A 15,764-nucleotide genomic window follows, 5' to 3' on the forward strand; every position below is an offset into this window, starting at 1 on the left:
CCCGGCACTGCTCTGTTTCACTCAGTGCAGAGCTCCCCGCTTGCCATGGAAACTGACAGTGCCTCAGTCCTTGGAAAGCACTGTCAAAAACTCATGTAAGAGAGAGGCCTGCCTCCCCGGTGTTCTCCCTAGGACCATCTCTCTACCCGCCAAGGCGTGCACAATACCGTGATTATAGCGTCTCTCCTGTCCATGTCACATACAGACGACGCAGTTATAGAGACACAGTATATTTGGAAGCACATTGGTCCCACTCACAATCTCGTTCACCCCGACAGTCATCCAGGTACGGGTCCACTAGACACTCTCCATGATGCATCTATTACATCCAGCACAGTAGTGCACACTCGTCACGTCATTCCTCCCCATCGCGTTCTGAGCGCTATTATGGTCACTACTATACATCATACAATGATCGTCCCCACCATGATCATACATCGTCATCCCATAGGGGATGCTCCTGCAACTGCTGGTCACCAAGTGCGCAATACTTACCTCAACAACCACAGCAGTCAAACTCACCTCCCCCATCGAGGAGTCCAACTATCCAACAGAATCAGTCTGAGCCAGAAGAGGGACAGCTGTCTGATGTGGAAGATCCTAAACCAGAAACTTCTCCGGCAGACTGTTCATCGTCCTCACCGGATGAAGCAATATTCCCAGGTGACATATCTCCATCAGAAGACCTAAAGCAATTCCAAGATTTGTTTAAACGGGTAGCAGGCACACAAGAAATACAGCTGGCAGATGTTCTGGTTAGAAAGCACCGCCTCCTAAAGAGTCCCCATCTGCAGCAGCATGCAAGGATCACCTTACCGATTGATGAAGCCATCATGGAAGTGGCGGATGATATAAGGCAGGCACCAACATCGGCTACTCCTATGAGTAAAAAGGCCAATAGAAAATACTTTGTACCAGCAAAGGGGTTGGATTTTCTATTCAGTCACCCCCAGCCTAATTCATTAGTTGATGAAGGTGCTGCAGTACAAAAGTGCGCTTCTGGATAAGGACAATAAAAAATGTGATTTATTTGGTAGGAAAGTCTATTCTTCAGCCACACTTCTATTGCGCATCACAAATTATTTGGCCTATTTATCAAACCACAATTTTGATAATTATTCGAAAGTAGCGGAGTTATTACATTATCTCCCAGACAATAAGAAACCATTACTAAAAGCAATAGTACAAGTGGGATATGTAGCACTGCAGATTGCTATAGAAGTGGCTGACACAGCTGTGAGAGCCACTGCTACGGGTATCCCAATGAGAAAATCGTCATGGCTTTAGTCTGCAGGAGCAGCAAGAGAGCTACCAAGCAAGGTTGAGGATCTGCCTTTTGATAAGCTTAAGCTTTTCACAGTAAACACCGATGAAGTCCTTCATTCGGGCAAAGATTCTTGCACCACTCTACGTGCACAGGTGATGTATACACCCTCCTTTAAATGTAGGCGCTATTACCCTTATCCGCGGAGATACGATTTCAATTTTCCAAGACAACAAACACGTACCTTTGAGAACCAACATCCTAGACAACGTCCTCAGCGAAAACGGCCCGAACAAAACCATTTGGCCCATCAGTCTTCGGCCAAACAGAAGATTTGACTTCTCTGTCGAGGATGCAAGCAAGCTGTCCATAGTCAATGCGGAAAATGACACTCTTTATCTCTTTCACTGTCATCTGAAATCGTATTACCATCGTTGGTCCAACATCATCACAGACAGATGGGTACTAGAGGTGGTACAGTCCAGCCTCTCCATTCCCTTTTTCTCCGTTCCCCCTACTACGCCACCTAACCCATCCCTTTTCAGGGACCCCTCTCACGAACAACTGCTGAGACAAGAAGTTCAGAGCTTGCTCATGATCGGGGCAATAGAGAGAGTTCCCAAACAGTTTTTGGGAAAAGGGTTTTATTCCCGAAATTTTCTCACACCAATAAGTCGGGAGGTTGGAGGCCCATCTTAGACCTTCGAAAGTTAAATCGCCACCTTCAAAAACATCGATTCAAGATGGTGACCTTAACTATCATTCTGTCATTGAACAAAGGAGACTGGCTTACAGTCCTCGACTTGCAGGATGCTTACTTCCATGATGCTATTCACGTGGCTCAGAGACGTTTTCTTCGGTTCCACTTGGGGGACGAACACTTTCAATACAGGGTTCTACCGTTCGGACTAGCGTGTGCCCCCAGGGTTTTCACGGTAATGGTGGCCCACTTACACAGATTGAGGGTGACAATATTCCCCTATTTAGACGATTGTCTCCTCAAGGGCACAACGTATATGGAAACATGTCATATGGTATGGACAGTATCCAACGAGTTTGCTTCTCTGGGCCTTCTCATAAACGTAAAAAAGTCATCACTGGTTCCGTCCCAAGATCTGATTTTTATAGGTGCACGGCTCAACTCAACCGTGGCACAGGCATACCTACCGACGGAACATTTTGCGGCGATCCAAGACCTTGTACATACTGAGACACATGCTCCAACAATTCCCATGCGTGTCTGTTTACAACTGATGGGCCACATGGCTGCCTCCACCATCGTGGTGCAGAATGCAAGGTTATGTTTTCGTTCACTTCAGCATTGGTTGGCCATGATTTACATTCCAGCGAAGCACAGCTTCTGTATATACAGATCAGTACTGTTACCACAACATGTACGGGAGTCCCTTCAGTGGTGGGCCAACCCGAGCAATCTACTCACGGGCATCCCATTTCATCACCCACAACCTACAAGGCAAATAACCACAGATGCTTCCCTTACGGGTTGGGGAGCTCACATGAACAACCTGACGATCCAAGGTTGCTGGTCGACGCAGGAAATGATGTTGCATATCAATGTGTTTGAGCTATGGGCAGTACGACACGCTTGCAAGCATTTCTGGTCCCACATATAGAATACAACTACTAGAATTCTGATGGACAACATGACAACCATGTTTTATATCAACAGGCAGGGAGGTGCCCAATCTCGTTCTCTCTGACCGGAGAGCGCCCGTTTATGGAATTGGTGTATCCACAACAACACCATTTCAACAGCATCTTACCTACCAGGTGTCGACAACTTGATAGCGGACTCACTCAGCGGTCATTTTCCTCACGACCACAAGTGGGAAATTCACATGGACATTTTGACTCATATATTTGCTCGATGGGGGTTTCCGACAATAGACTTGTTTGCGACAGAAAACAACTCGAAATGTGCCGCCTATTGTTCAAGAGGCGGAATAGGGCATCACCACTGGGAAAGGTCGCTGTCATTTGTTTTTACCCCAGTGGTTCTAATACCCAAGATTCTCAAGAAAATCAACATAGAGAGGGCTCGAGTGATTCTTATAGCCCTGGCATGGGCTCGTCAACCTTGGTTCTCAATGCTCCATCAGATGTCGATAAGAGCGCCGTATCCCCTACCTCTTCTCCCGAGTCTCTGGACCCAGAACAACGGATCCCTGAGTCATCCGAGACCTGAGATTCTACACCTCACGGCATGGATGCTCACTGGTTTAGTGATTCTGAACAACTCTGTTCCCAGCGGGTCAAGCAGGTGTTATTACATAATAGGAAAGAATCTACATGAACCACATATACAGCTAAGTGGTCCAGATTCCAGGCATGGTGTGCGGGCAACAATCTAGATCCTCGCTCCACAACCTTACCTCGTCTATTGGACTACATTTTGCAGCTCCATAACAGCGGGCTTGCAGTAGCTTCCCTACGAGTGCACTTGGCAGCGATTAATGCCTTTCACCATACGGACAAGTGCTTCTCCCTCTTCGCTCATCCCACTACAAAAAGGTTCCTGAAGGGGCTCACAAACCTTAATGCACTTCGGAGACCCCTCCCCTTCCACCACCACCACCTTCATGGAATCTGGATCTAGTATTGGAAACTTTAACTCGTCCTCCCTTTGAGCCTCTGGCCATGATTCCATTACACATACTTACCGTCAAACTTTTATTTCTCCTAGCCCTTACCTCAGCTCATAGAGTAAGTGAGATGGCAGCTTTTATGGCTTCATCTCCTTAAACAGTTTTTTTTAAAGATTCAGTGACATTGAGGTCTCACCCAGCATTTATTCCAAAGGTCTCCTCTGATTTTCACATTAATGAACCGGTGGTTCTACCATGCTTCTTTCCTAAACCCCATACCTCAATGCAAGAAACGACACTACACGCGCTGGATGTAAGGAGAACCTTAGCATTTTACATTGACAGAACGCGGGATTTTAGGAAAATGGACCATGTAATAGTATCATTGACAGACCATTCAAAAGGGCAACCACTGACCTCTCAGCGCATCTCGTGACTGATAGTTTCATGCATATCTATGTGTCACTCTATACGAGGAAAACCTCTAGCGTGTCCTCCAAAGGTTCATTCCACCAGAGCAGTTTCTACTACTACAGCCTTTTTAAGGGGAGTTCCATTTCGTGACATTTGCAGGGCAGCCACATTGTCTTCTAATGTCACCTTTATGAAACATTATGCTATAGTTGAGCATTTTCCTTCGGACTCCTCAGTGGTTACAGTAGTACTTAATCATGATCGTAAATGTTGATTCCAGAGCGCTCTAATTTTTTGGGGTACTGCTCCGGAGTCACCTAGAGTGGAGCATCCACGGGGCCACTCGAAGAAGAAAAAGAAGTTACTCACCCTGTGAAGTAATGATTGTTCTTCGACATGTGCCCCGTGGGTGCTCCACGACCCGCCCTTCCTCCCCACTCCGGAATTGTTTCTTTTCTCTTTCAGATGAGCGGGTGAGAGGAACTGACGGCTGCTGGTCCGCGCGCTGCTGATCAAAGGCGCGAATGGTGCTTTGGAGAAGCCATGCATGCGCGGGCCAGTGGAACATGGCTATGAGAATTTTCTGAGCTGCGGCGCCAGGACGGGACCCGACACCTAGAGTGGAACACCGATGGGGCACATCTCGAAGAACAATCGTTACTTCACAGGGTGAGTAACTTCTTTTTTTGTGCAAAAAAGGCTAGTTTTGTGCAAAAACTTGCAGAGCATCCACAGTACAACCGCATTTTTGTGCAAGAAAAGGTACAGTAGAACATCAGAAGACAGGGCTTTTTGTGCAAGAGTTATTCCTCTTTGAGGAATAAGCCTTTTTGTGCTAGAATTCTTGCTTAACTTAATGATGCAGCTCGTGAGGCAGCTTAACTCAGGGAAAGTCTTTTAAAATTGTATTTATTCTCTTAAGAAGAGGCAGCAAATTCCATCTGATTGCTGACTTTATCTGAGGAATTTAATGTAATTCCCTCATAAAGGTCGGTCAAATTAGAAGGAAATTAGATAAGTTTTCACTTATTTTTGTTACTATAGTAGGCAAATTTGTCAGTTCTTTAATTTTTATATTGGCAGGAGTATTGTGAAGTTCCTTAGTGTACAATATGTTGTCATCATCATAAGGATATTCTACTTTCAAAACCCTTGTATATTTAGGCTTATATCAAATTTATGGAGGAAAAAATGGCTCAGGAAAGGAAAACAAAAGGAAAGCAAAAGTCTGGCTATAGCTATATTAAAGGAGTTTTGTTCCCTCTGGTATTTATAGCTTTATAATATACTTGTAAAACAAAGTAATTATCAGAAAATCTATTCAAATGTCACCTTAATAGGACTTGCTTGTTGATCCTACAATACTTACTTTTTTTCCTCACTGTTCGTTTTAGTGATACTCAAATTCTCTGTCAGAAGTTTTTGGGTTTTTCTTTTTTGTAATCCCTTTTTATTTGCCAAAAAAATTACGAAATCTAGAGGTTTTTTTAATGTTTAGTATTTCTCCCACATAGGTAATATTGCTGGGATGGAACCATATTTATCTTACACATACTTGATCCTTCAGATTTCTTATCCAGAGTTTTGGTACATTGTGATTAAGTGATTTTAGATCCCTAGCCAAATCAGATTTGACATAAAGATCACCTGTTGCAAACCTGAGTTGCATGGAAATTTACAGTTCATCTGTTCTGAAATCAGGAAATTGGCTGCCTATTAAATAACTTACTGTACTTGAAGCAAAATGCAGGACAATGTAGCACTTTAAAGACTAACAAGGTGGTTTATTAGATGATGAGCTTTCGTGGGCCAGACCCACTTCCTCAGATCAAATAACAAATTATTTGATCTGAGGAAGTGGGTCTGGCCCACGAAAGCTCATCATCTAATAAACCACCTTGTTAGTCTTTAAAGTGCTACATTGTCCTGCATTTTGCTTCAGCTACCCCAGACTAACACGGCTACATCTCTACCACTATTTTACTGTACTTGGCATTGTTTATTTTTATCCAGTATGACAGGGTCCGAGCAGAAGACTATGAAATGGTAGTGGAGGGGAAGGATCTGTAAGTCTTAGACTGAGGAGATCTCTGTTCCCAGAATTACAGGGAGGAGCTGGTTTAGAACCATCAGAGGCAATTGGGGCAGTGAAACACCTGGAGCTAACTGACCAGGCCTGCAGTCAGGCCAACCTAGGCTGATTAGCACACCTGGGGGTAATTAAGAAAATCAGTTCAGACTGGCTATAAAAGAAGCTTTGCCTACAGTTGGGGCATGTGTGTAGCTGAGAGGATGGAGGAAAGTACCACTTAGAGCAGGAGGAAAGGAGACAACTGAACACTAGGAGGATGAACTAGAGAGAAGGAAGGTGCTGGGGAAGGTGTGGGAAAGTAGCCCAGGGGTCTTGGAGCTGTCTTATAGCAGGTGATGGGGACTCACACAGGCAGCTGCTATTACAGGGCCCTCGGCTGGACCTCGGAGTAGAGGGTGGACCCAGGTTCCCCCCAACACCTACCTCCACATTTCTATTCGGGGAAAAGGATTGTGGAGTTTATTCTTCTTTTTACCATACACTGGCTGATGATAAAAAGAGCTCAGCAAACTAAAGCTATAGACATGCCTAACATTGTGGGCTGCCATGAGCCTCTGAGGCAAGCAAAACTTTCAGGAAGCGCAGGACCCACCAAGTTTTCTTAGGAGCTTTATCACACCTGATAGACATTTTATGGCCTATTATCATTATATCTTACTTTTCTTTATACTTATTTGTTCCTGGCCATTATATATCCACTTTTGTGATAAATCTTAGCATAAACGTGGTGAAAACGATCAAATAAAATCTATTTCTTGAGTTCCAATGGCACTATTTATTTTATATCCATGGATTTCAAATATATAGGGCTTGATCAGTGATGTGTTTTTTCTTAAATTTAGATTGTACATTTTGTAGTTTAATTTTGATTTCTTGATAAACTTCCTGGTCTGTTTAATCTGACTTAATTAGTAATTGCAAAATTGTTATAAAAATGTACCAACAAAAGCACAAAACCCACTTGCCTGCTCATTAATATAATACTGATAATTGATCATGATAAAACCTAAAGATATTTTTCAAAAAATTACTCTGTATAATCAAGAAATACAGTTTTGCAAGACTGATATATTTGTTTAAATAGCAAATTTGTCAGCAAAGAGCTACTGAAAGTTAGTACAAGTTGGACCTCCCTGGTCTGGCACCCTTGGGACCTTGACTGGTCCCGATGAGGCATTTTTCTGGACCAGGGGAGATCATTTCTGCCCGTCTCCTACTGACCCCACCTTTTGCCCTGCAGTCCCACCAGGCTTATTGGCTCCCATGGCAGCCCAGTTGAGACACTGAACCCCCTGAGCCATGCACCACGCTTCCTGGCATGCGTGGCTTCCCCGCCCCCTGCAGCCCAGCTGGGCCATGCATCACTTCCCCTCTCCCCTCATCGCACCAGGTTCCCAGCCCCTCCAAGCTCCACAGTGTGCCGGGACTCCCTGATCCTGGAACATCTGAGTTCCTTCTGGACCATGGATGTTACAAACCAGAGAGTTCAGTTTATAGAGGTGCAACCTGTAACAGCTTTTTAAGAGCTAAACTGTGCATCTACTGTCTTCCCTGTATAAGACCTGTAGCTGTGCTGCTTGTGGAGAAGTACAGACATGAGTCCTTCTCTACTGCTTCTTTGCCCCAGGATGGGTAAAAATTTGCTGAGACACATGATCAGCTATACTAACCAGTCATTGCAGTGTCATGAAGGGTTCTGGAAATGATGCCTTCTACCCATCTGTTTGCTTGAGGGAGCAGGCATGCAGTATCTGTTTGCCCCATCAACCCAGACCAAAGTTCCAGGAAGTCACCAAATTGGAATGGAGGGCCTCTCCGTGGCCATGTGAGCTGGGTTACAACTTGGCCTTTAGTTATTTGACAGAACTTACGATTACATATTCCAGTGGTGCTTTTAAAGTTTACCCCTGAAAGTAGAAAATAAATAGACCAGATGAATTGTCGGTCACATAGGGCACGTGTACACAGCAGGGCAAAAGTTGAATTAAGCTATGCAACTTGAGCTGTGTCAATAGTGTAACTTAAGTCGAAATAGCTTAATTTGGCTTTTGGTGCTGTCTACACAGCAGGAAGTCGAAGGAAAAACAATCTTCCTTCGACTTCCCTTACTCCTTGTGAAATGAGAGTTACAGGAATTGTAGTAAGAAGCCCGTTACTTTGAAGTAATTTAGAAATAACAGGCTCACTGTGTAGACACACTCTTTGTTATTTTGGAATAACGTTAGTTATTTCCGAAATAGTACTGCTACATAGACATACTCATAGAGTACGTAGAAATAAGCAGAATAAGTATATTATAGTATCTTGTTCTTTGAGTGGTCTTTTCACCATTTCCTGATGGTGAATTGTTTCAGAGCAGTGCCTGTTGGAGTGCTCTCACACATTCTCCTACCTCAAATGTTCTGGGCAAGACTATAAAAGTGTGTGGTGTATATCAGCTGCGTCAGTTCTTCACAATTTTGGCACGAGACAAACCAACTCTGACGACTCAGTGCTTTAGGTAGCTTTCTTAGGTTGGTGGGTTTGGTGTTACAAATTTTATCTTATTTTCTTTATACAAGTACAGCCGGTCCCCGAGTGGCAAACGGTCGACTTACGACTGTTCACAGTTATGACCGATGCTGTTGTAAATGGCGGACCCCGAGTTACGAACATGATCCATGCTTACAAACAGCATGGTCGCGTGTAACTCTCTGGGGTCCGACTTACAAACGAACTGAGTTATGACCAATTGCTTGGTCCGTAACCGGTTCCTAAGTCGGGAAGAGGCCGTATCTTTATTAGCTTTGCAAATTCTTATTTAAGTTTTTGGTCAATTGGGTGCTCCACATGCTTCTGGAGATTTTTCTTTAGCAGTGTTGCAAAGCCTACATCTGACGCTACCTATCCTCATGCTCCAAACCAGAGGTACCATAGCTCTGGTTCCTTCCCAGCCTCCTGTAACTGGTTAGATGCAGTCATGCTAGCTTATCTTAAGAACATAAGAACAGCCATACTAGCTCAGACAAAGGTCCATCTAGCCCAGTATCCTGTCTTCAGACAGTGGTTAATGACAGATACCCCAGAGAGAGTGAACTGAACAGGGAATATTCAAGCAATCTTTTTCCTGTCACCCATTTCCAGCCTCTGACACAGGCTAGGAATACCATTCCTACCTACCTATTCTGGCTTATAGCCATTGATGGACCTAACCTCCATGGATGTATCTAATTCTTTCTTGAACCCTGTTAAAGTCCTGGTCTTCACAACCTCCTCTGGCAAGGAGTTCCACGGGTTGTGTGTGTGCTACATGAAGAAAAACTTCCTTTTGTTTGTTTAAAATCTACCTATTTTGTTTTAAACCTGCTATCTATCTTCTAGCTATCCAGGCCTCTTTCGTCATGTATTTTTTAAAATTTTTATTTCATTGTAACTTAGTATTCTTTATTTACTCTAGCTCATGTTTGTGCTTTTATCTCCTCACATTCCTTCATTTTGTGTGGTAATGATTAGGACCTCCATTACACTTAAACTTGCCTCAGCTGAGGACTTTACTCTGTTGGTTATGCCCATAAGCCTACAATTCACATCTTGCTAGTCCTGCCATAGGTCTTTTCCCCTCCAGCTGCCTTTAATGCCTTGGAGATTCCCATATCCCATCGAAGTGCAAGGTCTACACCAGATCATAGAATCATAGGGTTGGAAGATACCTCAGGAGGTCATCAAGTCCCAACCACCTGTTAAAAGCAGGACCAGTCCCAACTAAATCATCCCAGCCAGGGCTTTGTAAAGCCAGGACTTAAAAACCTCTAGGGACTGAGATTCAACCACCTCCCTAAGTTATCAATTCCAGGGCTTCACCACCCTCCTAGTGAAATAGTTTTTCCTAATATCCAACCTAGACCTCCCACACTGCAACTTGAGACCATTGCTCCTTGTTCTGTCATCTGTCACCAATGAGAACAGTCTCCCTGCATCTTCTTTGGAAGCCCCTTTCAGGGGCTGCTGAAGGCTGATATCAAATCCCCTCTCACTTTTCTCTTTAGTAGACCAAATTAGTCCAAATCCCTCAGACTCTCCTAATAATTCATGTGCTTCAGCCCCCTAATCATTTCTGTTGCCTTCTGCTGGCGTAGTCCTGAATTGGACAGAGTACTCAAGATGTGGCCTCACCCATGCCAAATAAAGAGGAATAATAAATTCCCTACATCTGCTGGCAGTGATCCTATTAATGCACCCCAATATACAGTTAGCGTTCTTGGCTACAGGGGCAAAGGAGGCAAACAGATGGTCTGGTATGTTGCTGCAAACATTCCACTTCTACGCCCAGTTGCATGCAATCCTTAAGAGGGACCCGATCACCCTCTGAAGCCAGACCATGTACTTCTCCCAAGACACTCCAACAGCCTCAATAAGTGGTGCTACTAGGGAACCGATTTCACTGAGAGCCAAGAATAGTGCATCACTTTGGAGACAATCCCCTCCTCCCAGGAACAACTTTCAACAGTTGGGCATTGATCCCAGGAAAGGCACTTCTATTAAGTTCACATTTTTATTTTGGTAAAGGCAGGTTAAGGAAAATGAGTGTGAGGTGGTGAGCTGTGATGTTCTTTGTGCCTACTCAGCATAGGGGGCCTAGAACAGCTTGTTAACCTCTTCTCGAGATGGAGCTGGACTCCTCTCTGCACATCTCCATGAAGCTCTCATAGAGGAATTCTTTGATCCTTCTCATAAGGTTTCTTGGGAGGCCTGCTTTATTTCATCCTCCACAGTAGGACACCTTCCCACTCTAAGCCAGCTGTAAGTGATCTGGCATCACTGCAGCACAAAGCATTGCAGCAAAATGCCCAGGTTTCTGGCCACATTGTCAGCATTAGCTCCCTATCGCTCTCTCTGATTCAAAGAAAACTGGTTTCTCACATGGCAACTTGGATAAAGGAACAAAAAACAGGACTATGTAGCACTTTAAAGACTAACAAGATGGTTTATTAGGTGATGAACTTTCGTGGGCCAGACCCACTTCTTCAGATCAAATAGTGGAAGAAAATTGTAACAACCATATATACCAAAGGATACAATTTAAAAAATGAACACATATGAAAAGGACAAATCAAATTTCAGAACAGAAGGGAGATGGGGGGGTAAATGTCTGTGAGCTAATGATATTAGAGGTGATAATTGGGGAAGCTATCTTTGTAATGGGTAAGATAATTAGAGTCTTTATTCAAACTTAGGTGTAAAGTTGAATTTAAGCATGAATGACAGTTCAGAGGATTCTCTTTCAAGTGTAGTCTTAAAAGGCCTTTGAAGCAGGATGCAGGTAATCAAGTCATTGAGAAAATGTCCTTTCTGGTTGAAATGGCAAGAAACTGTTTTTTCTTTGTGAAACTAATAGAAAGAATTCTATTAACTGCTGCCTCTGCTGCTTACCTCCATTTGCCCATCCCCAGTGAAGCATGGCTTCAATCCCTGGCCTCCCTCCCTCCTTCCTGCCCTCCCGCTGACACACTCCTGCAGGATGGGAAAATAGCGCACTCATGGGATGCGAGGTGTGCCGGACACAGAGAGCATCTGGGTGAGCCACCGCACGACTGAACCCCTGCCCTCAGGTTCCTGTGGGATGGAAAACTAGCACTTCTGCCAGACACAGAAGGCAGCCGCATGAACCACTGCCCTGCCTGGCCAGACCACCTGGACTCCGATCTCTCTCCCACCCGCAGCAACGTGCGCCAGCATGTTCCTTACCATGCCTGCCAACAAACCAAGTCTAGCTGCTCCCCTAAGAACTCTATTGTGTATCTGCTGAATAGTAGCCACTTAAAAGCATAACTGAAACCTTGCACCGAACATTGTCTTTAAAGTGACCTTCACTGTATGTTAACAGATCGAATTTTACACTCCACAGTGTATCTCCCGAAAAGTCTACCCTTCATTTTTCATTATAATGGGAACAGCAGGGGCTTCACCATCTGACAAGGGCCATGTTCAAGGAACAGATCCAATCCACTCGCATGGACACGGAGCAATTAAGAGAATGGAGGAACATACTGCTGGAGGAAATGTGCACTGAATGTGAGGACAGGAGAGCATTCAGGAACAGATGAGCCAGGAGAGACTAATATCATCCATGGTGGATGTGATGGACCATAGGACATGCTACTGCAGAGGGCCTCCCTGCAGCCCCTGCAGAGCACCATTCCTACTTTGCTGGGGTCGGTAGACTTTTCTTCCATGGACCCAAGAATGCTGGAGGTGGTGAGTGAAGCCAAGGGCAACCTCAACACCCCTCCCCCCCCATGGCCTCCCTTGTTGCATCCTGGAGCAAAAGGCTTTCCTGCCCATGCCACTGGTTTCTCCCCATCCCACTCCTACCCTGAACTCCTTTTTTATTTGTGTTCCCTAAATAAAAACACATAATTTCTGAAACCGTGGTCTCTTTATTGCTTGTTTGGGAGGGGGATGACAAGATGAAGTGGCAAGCACACTGAAAGTTGGGGCACCTCGTTAAGAGCAACATGCATGACTCTCAAATCTGGCTATTTATAAAGCCACCTTTGAATGTATTTTTTTATTACCACTGCCCCTCACTGAGGTCTCCTTATTGCCCTAGTGTCTGGTTGCCATAATGTGTGGCGAGGTGCTCTGCCTCAACCCCCAACCCTGCAACATAAACGTCCCCCTTATTCTCACAAATATGTTGCATGCAGCAGACTGCCACTACAATGGGAATGTTGCTTTCACTGAGATCTAACTAGTCAGTAGACTAGAACCTTCCCTTTAAACATCTAAAAATACATTCTACCACCATTTGACACTTGCTCAGCCTGTAGTTGAACAGCTCCTTGCTGTGGTCCTGTTGCCTTTGTACGGCTTCATGAGTAGGTTGGATCTCCCAGGTTCACTATTGGCAATTCAGTGCCCCCAATGTTTCAGCTTTGTGAACAGGAGTTCCTAAAGATGCGCATTTCATGCACCTTTCCTGACCATCCCATGTTGATGTTGATAAAATGTCCCTTGTGATCCACTACGCCGTGCAGTACCATCAAGAAGTGCCCTTTATATTTTATGTACTCTTTGGCATTCCATCTATTGCTGCACCACAGTTGAGGAACCCCATCTTAGCAAAGCCCTGCATTATGTCCTCCACATTTCCAAGAGTCACTACCCTCCATAGTAGGAGGGCATTGATTGCCTTGGTTACTTGGATCATGGTAGCCCCCACTGTATATTTCCCCACTCCAGACTGATTTCCAACTGACTGGTAACTTTCTTACATTGCAAGCTTCCAAAGCATAATTGTCACATGCTTCTCCACTGTCACAGGGGGTCTCATTACATAAGAATATAAGAATGGCCATACTGGGTCAGACCACAAGTCCATCTAGCCCGATATCCTGTCTTCCAACCATGGCCAATGCTAGAAGCTCCACAGAGAGAGTATACAACAGTTAATAATCAAGTGATCCCTCTCCTGTCATTTCCAGCCCCTGACAAAGGCTACGGACATCATTCCTACCCATCCAGGCTAATAGCCATTTTCATTCTGGTTTTCTTGCACTTTGGGGAAGGGGGAAGCAATTTGCAAAGTTCCATGAAAGTGGACTTGTGCATATGGAAGTTTTGGAGCCACTGCTGATCATCCCATACCTGCATTACAATGTGGTCCTACCAGTCTGTGCTTGTCCGATGGCAGCAGAATTGGCATTCCACTGTGTGTCAATAGAGCATGTTCATGGCCTCCCATGTTCATGGCTTGGTCTGACAAGCCCTTGATAAGTTTTGGATATACTCCCACATAAGGTACACAATGCTTTCCATCATTATCACAGTGCTTTGCTGCACAGCATGCTCCACCGTGGAATCCATGCTTGCGCTGCTATGGCATCTGTACAGATAGCAGGTGAAGAAAGGGTGCAAAAAGAATGTTTGCCATGACAATAAAGCAGAGGTGGAGTGAGTAGATGAGTGCTGATGATGACAGCATGTACCCAGAACCACGCATTGCACAGTTTTGGTGCCAGTGTCCACTGGGAGCTTAACCCAGAATGCAAAGGGGCACAGTCACTGTGGGATAGCTTCCCACAAAGTTGATGGTAGTCTCCCAACCAGAGACGCACTTCTTCAACCTACTTTGAATACCATTGAATTCTCTTGCAAAGTGGGGACCCACACCTTGATTTAATAAAACCTGGCAGTAAGACAGCGACCTTAATAAAGTTGGTCTAATCGTGTAGTGTAACGTGGCCTAAACATTGGACCGTTTATGCATCCAAGGATTTCATTGGCCCTTTTTGCCACAGCATTGCACTGAGAAGTCATGTGCAGCTATTATCTGCCATAATTCCAAAGTCCTTTCCAGGGTCACTGCTTCCTAAGATAGATTCCTCCTATCCTATAAGTATAGCACTCAGGATTAGTGAAGGAAGGGGGACAGACGAGGATGCAAGCATTTCAGTGGATGCTCCTATGAAATGTTCCACTGTCAGAGAAACACTATTCCTGTCCCATGAGTATGAATATACACAGCCCATCTCAAAGAACTATCGTTATGAGTGAGTAACTTTCATTTATTGATCCATATGTGGATCGGTTAAGTTAATGGTAGATATTGATCCTGTCATTGTACTGTATGCAGAATTAATCTTGTAAAGCTAGTCGTCATAAATTACATTATAAGTATTATAGGGTTTGTATTCTTTAAGCAAAAATAGTATTTCAGAAACAGCTGTGAAAATTAAGTGATTTCAGTGTGCCGTGAACTATATTCCATACTTTTCAGCATCATTCATTGACCATCAGTTTCATCTGAAGCTAGAAACCCTTTATTGTTCATAAGTGAGTATTTTATTTCAAGAGTTCAGTACTATTTTATTTAAAGGCAAGTACAAGTGGGAGAGGTGTAGAAAATAAGATTAAACATTTGGAAAACTCTTAAAATTAGTGCTTTCTTGTATTTAATTTTGTTTTACTTTGTTTTACTGTGACTTAGAACAAAACAGGGTGTCGTTACCATTCTTGTTCCCAAATGTTTCATTTGGCATTTGATCCAAGGCCTCAGTTGCAGACTCAAGTGCCAACAGCTAAAGCTGAAAACAAGACTGTGGTGGGCAAACTCAAGATTTAATTTCAGAAAGAGTGTTTATATTTTCCCAGGAGTCACGTTAATGAGTGTCCAAGCCCTAAATGTTTCCACCAACACACTTTAATAGACCAGTTTCAAATGTGGTGTCAACTGGAGTATTTTTCTTATTTTTTTCTATCTTCTGACTTTAAAAGAAAAGCAATATACCTGTATCATTTTTGGCTAAATACACTGCCACAATTGGGGAAAACACTTTTCACAAGGATATATGTAATCTGTCTCTACCAATAAGATGCATTTGAGACCACTCTCTTGCATCTATTATTT

At 44.0% G+C, this 15,764-nt stretch overlaps 1 protein-coding gene across 5 annotated transcripts in view; it reads left to right on the top strand.

Moving 5' to 3' along the window:
* CCDC91 (coiled-coil domain containing 91) overlaps nt 1–15,764 on the top strand; it is a 519,220-nt gene that overhangs the window by 311,347 nt on the left and 192,109 nt on the right. The window contains exon 13 of one of the 5 annotated variants that reach the window (XM_075901346.1): nt 12,261–15,074. The exons of the other annotated variants lie outside the window; for them this stretch is intronic. Within the exon in view, the coding sequence (XP_075757461.1) occupies nt 12,261–12,425 (165 nt within the window). The 3' untranslated portion in view covers nt 12,426–15,074. Of the gene's footprint in view, nt 1–12,260; nt 15,075–15,764 lie in introns of those variants that run through there. 5 annotated transcript variants of the gene reach the window in all.

This window comes from Pelodiscus sinensis, chromosome 1 (assembly GCF_049634645.1).
Source record: "Pelodiscus sinensis isolate JC-2024 chromosome 1, ASM4963464v1, whole genome shotgun sequence".
Lineage (NCBI taxonomy): Eukaryota > Metazoa > Chordata > Testudines > Trionychidae > Pelodiscus > Pelodiscus sinensis.